The sequence below is a fragment of the Octopus bimaculoides genome, chromosome 17 (genome assembly GCF_001194135.2).
Source record: "Octopus bimaculoides isolate UCB-OBI-ISO-001 chromosome 17, ASM119413v2, whole genome shotgun sequence".
Lineage (NCBI taxonomy): Eukaryota > Metazoa > Mollusca > Cephalopoda > Octopoda > Octopodidae > Octopus > Octopus bimaculoides.
Window position 1 is genome coordinate 46,131,038 of NC_068997.1, and position 5,100 is coordinate 46,136,137.

Consider the following 5,100-nt stretch of genomic DNA (forward strand, 5'->3'; position numbering starts at 1 on the left):
TGGTCTTCCCAATCCGAAACTTTTCTCCCCACCCCCTTGGAAAAAGTTTTCCTCACAAATTTCTTTACAGTATATTTGCAATCTATGCCTTTTGAAATTTATTTGTGTAAACTCGTTAAAAGGTACCTGTTTTCCTGAAAGTTATGCAGGAAAAATCAGATTGTGTGAATTTTCCAAAAGTCCTCTCTCCACATTGTTTGTTTTGTTTTGGTGGCCGGGTGTTAAACTAGATATTAACCTAAAACAATTTATCAACAAAACCTCTTCTATTATGTCTCAACACAGACTATGTAACCACACTCAAGCAGACGACCAATCAATAGAAGGGTTTCTACTAGACCTGAAAAGCCTTGCTATAAAGTATCACATACAATCTCTAATAGCAGAACAACACTGTGACTTATTAATTCATGACGCTTTTGTCTCAGGAATAAATTTCTCGACCATTCATCCATGGTTACTGAAGACTAAAGGTCTTTATCCATGTAAGGTGTTGTTAATCTGTTTGGTGGGATGTGGAAGGTTTGGTCCATTTTGAACTTTTAAACCCAAACCAAATGATAACAAAGGAAATCCACTGCAAGCAGCTTGAGTGGCTTAAGTCAGTGGTAGAAGAAAAATGACCATCTTTGGTTTCAAGACAAAAGGTGTTCTTCCATCTGGATAATGCTTGGCCACATACAACGAGGATGACATTCCAAAGGCTGGAGCAGTTTGAATGGGAAACGATGCTCCACCCACATTGCCCCATCTTATTATCATTTATTCCAGAGTCTTCAAAATCCTTTGGATGGAAAAAATATGAATTCTGTAGACGGGTCAGAACAGTACTGGAGGAATATTTTTCATTATGAACAAGTGAATTTTGGAAGAGGGGGCCTTGTAAGTCTACCAGATACATGGAAGAGCATTATAGAAAACGAAGGGGAGTATATTGTAGATTAAAAAGAACTTTATCTTAATTTTGAAAAATAAAAGAAGTATAAAAAAACCACATTATTTATAGGATGACCCAATACGTTCACTTTTCCACATAGATAGATAATGTTAAAAGTATATGAAGAAAGTTTAGTCCTCCATTATAATTTGTCATTCTTTTATTTTGTTGTTTGTAACAATTGGTCTATTTATATATAATATAATATGATATAATGTTTGTTTGTTTGTGTATGTAGACAATAAATTTTTGTCTGATTGCAACAGTTGGTGCTCTTGCAGAATACTTGCATAAAATTCAGCATTTATTATTTCTGCAACTGTCTGCCAGTAATGTTTTATGTATTTATATAGGCCTTTCACTTGACATATCATTCAAAAATAAACAAGAATGTTGTTGACTTAAAATGGGTTCCAGGCGATAAAACTTATGTGCTAAATTCTTTTTGGTTCCTGCTGATTAAACTACTGTGACATCTACATAGGGTTATTTTTATTTCTTTCATATAGGCACAGGAGTGGCTGGCTGTGTGGTAAGTAGCTTGCTTACCAACCACATGGTTCCAGGTTCAGTCCCACTGCGTGGCACCTTGCGCAAGTGTCATTCATTTAATTGGGAGTACTAAACTGCAAAAAAAAAAAAAAAAGAACTACACTACAGGGTCACCTAACTTGTTAGAAATCAGAGTCCAAGCATCTGTGAAATCACACTCAGCTTAAGAGAAAGACACATTGGGAAAAGCCATCCCAGTTTCACAAAAAAGATAATTACAACTGAAGCTTCTTTGATTATAGCTCTTTCTCTTTTAGGGAGCTAAAAGAATTAATAACAGGTTAAAAGCAGTGTAATGTTACAGTGAATTTGAGTGCCATATTTATTCATAAATAATGCCTACTTAACTCTGAACTACGAAATCCCAGAAAAAATATCTCCTGTATATTATATGGACTGTTTCTTTTTTTTTTTTCTCTATTAGTGTTAATGCTGTGTGGAGGCGCAATGGCCCAGTGGTTAGGGCAGCGGACTCGTGGTTTCGATTCCCAGACCGGGCGTTCTGAGTGTTTATCGAGTGAAAACACCTAAAGCTCCACGAGGCTCCGGCAGGAGATGGTGGCGAACCCTGCTGTACTCTTCCACCACAACTTTCTCTCACTCTTACTTCCTGTTTCTGTTGTGCCTGTAACTCAAAGGGTCAGCCTTGTCACACTGTGTCGCGCTGAATATCCCCGAGAACTACGTTAAGGGTACACGTGTCTGTGGAGTGCTCAGCCACTTGCACGTTAATTTCATGAGCAGGCTGTTCCGTTGATTGGATCAACTGGAACCCTCGATGTCGTAAGCGATGGAGTGCCAACAACAACATTAGTGTTAATGCTGTATATAAAAAAGTGTTTAGTCAGATTTATTAAAATTAATTATAGACTGTAAAAGTATTGAACCAACATGGACAGATATAAATTACAATACGGGACGGAAACACTTCTTTGAACACTTCTGTTTTAAAATTTTTTTCATTATCAAATTTCTTTTTTTCTTTTTTCAGTAGGAACGTATGTAATGACACTTCATTTTAATAAAATAAAGCTTTTGAACTGGACCTTCAGTTTCTTTCCCACCTGTATTTATTTGTAGGCATTGATCTGCCAATATAAATGATGGGTAGTGGCTGTATTGAAATTACAGGTGTAAGGACCTGCAAAAGCATAATGTCTCCCTTTTTTTCCCTAAGTTAGCAATATACATGCATGCAGGGTGTTTTAGAATTAACTATCTATTTCAATGAAATTGGGCAAATTGTAAAAAAAACTGACAGATACCAAAACAAAAAGATTTATAAATCTTACATTAAAACTTTATTGAAAATGTTCAACATGTGCTCTGTCTGTATCCCTGCGAATTTCAAATCTATCTTTTGAAGCATTTCAGGAGTTAACTCCTGCACTGCTAACTGAATGCGTTCTTTAAGTTCAGCTAAGCCGTTGGTCTATCCTGGGGATGGAAGTAGAGAAAATGATTGCAGCCAAACTGAAAAAAAAAAAAAAAGCTCTTGTGGACAGGTAAGTGAGATCCAACAGGAATGAAAATAAAATTATAAAAATATAGACAAAATTAAAAATTTATACACTTTTAACACATATTAATCATGATAAATATAAATAAAAGTGAGTTTTTAAAAAAATTTCCTGATTTCACTGAAATAGATAGCTAATTCCGGAACACCCTGTGTGTATAATATATATATGTGTGTGTGTGTATAGATGTTGTGATACATATGAACCTAACAATGCCGACTTGACTTTTATCTATTTACACAGGCTCTAAAAAGTGAAGGAGGAAGTCTTGAACATACCGAAAGAAATAGAGAAAAAGCAGATACAGTTCCAACCAGTGAGTTACATTTTGTCTTAGCTATCTTGAAGTTCCATTATCTTTGGTGGTGCTCTTGACTGACTTCCTTATATACGTACAGGAGTGATGAATATATTCTATTGTTATGATTTACATTAAAAATAGTGCTTGTGCAATTCAAAGAAAATCTTTGATAGTTGCAAGGACATCTGTGCTCTTGATTTTATTTTGGAAAGTTAACTTGCAGCCAAGTATTTAATCCCACTCAATACACAGAGGAAGTGGTTGACTATAGGAGCAGTTTTTGTTGATCTGACAGCTGCTTATATATGATATGATTAACTGCCATGTATTGTTAAATGATATATAGTTTAAAGGGTACGAATTTCATATAATTTATCTTTGTTATGATAGGAAATAAACACTTCTTTATGATTCTGGGTAGCAAAAATGGATGTACATGAATATTATAAAGTGGTCTACTCCAGGGTTGCATGATGGCTCTTTTGTTTGTTTAACATCTGCTCAAATGATCACCCAAAATGTTTTATCTATCCCTGTGGTATATGCATAGCATACCAAAGACAAAATTTCAATGAAATCTTTTGATGAGTTCTACTTTAAGCAGTCTTAGCTCTTGTATAAGAACAATGACTTAATTGTTAAATTCATGAAAAATGCAGGTCTCTGAAGTCTATCTTAGAAGGAATTGCGTAGTTAAATATATCATGGTCTGAAAGAAAAGTCGAATACTACAAGATTCCCTTGTATCTTAGTCTGTGACAAGACTATAGTCTCAGCAACTCTCAGTTGGGTGCAAGTCATCAAACATTCAGAATAACTGAATTGGCTCCATAGATCTCACACTTTTGTCACAGGAAGGCAATAAATTGCATAACAAAAGAATTTTCTGCTCACTGACTGCTAGGAATTAGCAATGTCATTGCTGACGTGCATAATATATACAGTGACAGCTCTTTAGTATTATGATGTATGGAAATAGGAGAGGATTTGTTGTCTCAAATGCATTGTAAAAGTTCAAATATTATGAACAAAACAAAAGCAAATTTGAAGGTAACCTTTGAACTTTACTGGTACAGCTGTAATAATGCACTTGCTGTAAAGTCAACGTACAATAAATGTGAAAGTTCACTTGTTAATTCAATAATACATATTCTCTTTTACTTAAATTTTTCTTTTGCTTAGTTAATTGTTATTATTATTATTATTATTAATCCTTTAGCATTTAAACTGGCCATATCTGGCCCGAATATTCTACCAGTTTTATGATGAACTTGACCAGATCAGGCCTCTTGTGCCTACAATGACATTCTAGAAATAAACAATCACATGGTTCATCAAAATCTCAAAGCTACAAGTTAATGCATGATTAATTCAAAACAATGTGAATGAATAGGCTTTACATTTGACAGTAATTTAAATGCTAAAGGGTTAAGGCAGCAATATAGCGGAATTGTCAGGGCATCGGACGAAGTGCTTGGTGGCATTTCTTCCAACTCTTTACGTTCTGAGTTCAAGTGTCACCCAGGTTGACTTTGCCTTTTATCTTTTGATGGTTGATAAAATAAATACCTGTCGAGTACTGGGGGTGGGATGGGTGACGGGTGATGCAATCAGCTACCCCACCCCCACATTTTAAAATTGCAGCCTTGTCTAAAATTTATTAAAATTGCAGCCTTGTCTAAAATTTATTAAAATTGCAGCCTTGTCTAAAATTTGTTAAAATTGCAGGCCTTGTCTAAAATTTATTAAAATTGCAGCCTTGTCTAAAATTTATTAAAATTGCAGGCCTT

At 34.8% G+C, this 5,100-nt stretch overlaps 1 protein-coding gene across 3 annotated transcripts in view; it reads left to right on the top strand.

Annotated features, from left to right (window-relative positions):
- The window catches only part of LOC106868920 (scaffold attachment factor B2), a 32,837-nt gene that overhangs the window by 3,390 nt on the left and 24,347 nt on the right, over window positions 1–5,100 (top strand). For all 3 annotated transcript variants that reach the window (XM_014914381.2, XM_014914382.2, XM_014914383.2), the window contains exon 2: window positions 3,253–3,325. In XM_014914381.2, coding sequence (XP_014769867.1) covers window positions 3,253–3,325 — 73 coding nt within the window. The remainder of the gene's footprint in view (window positions 1–3,252; window positions 3,326–5,100) is intronic.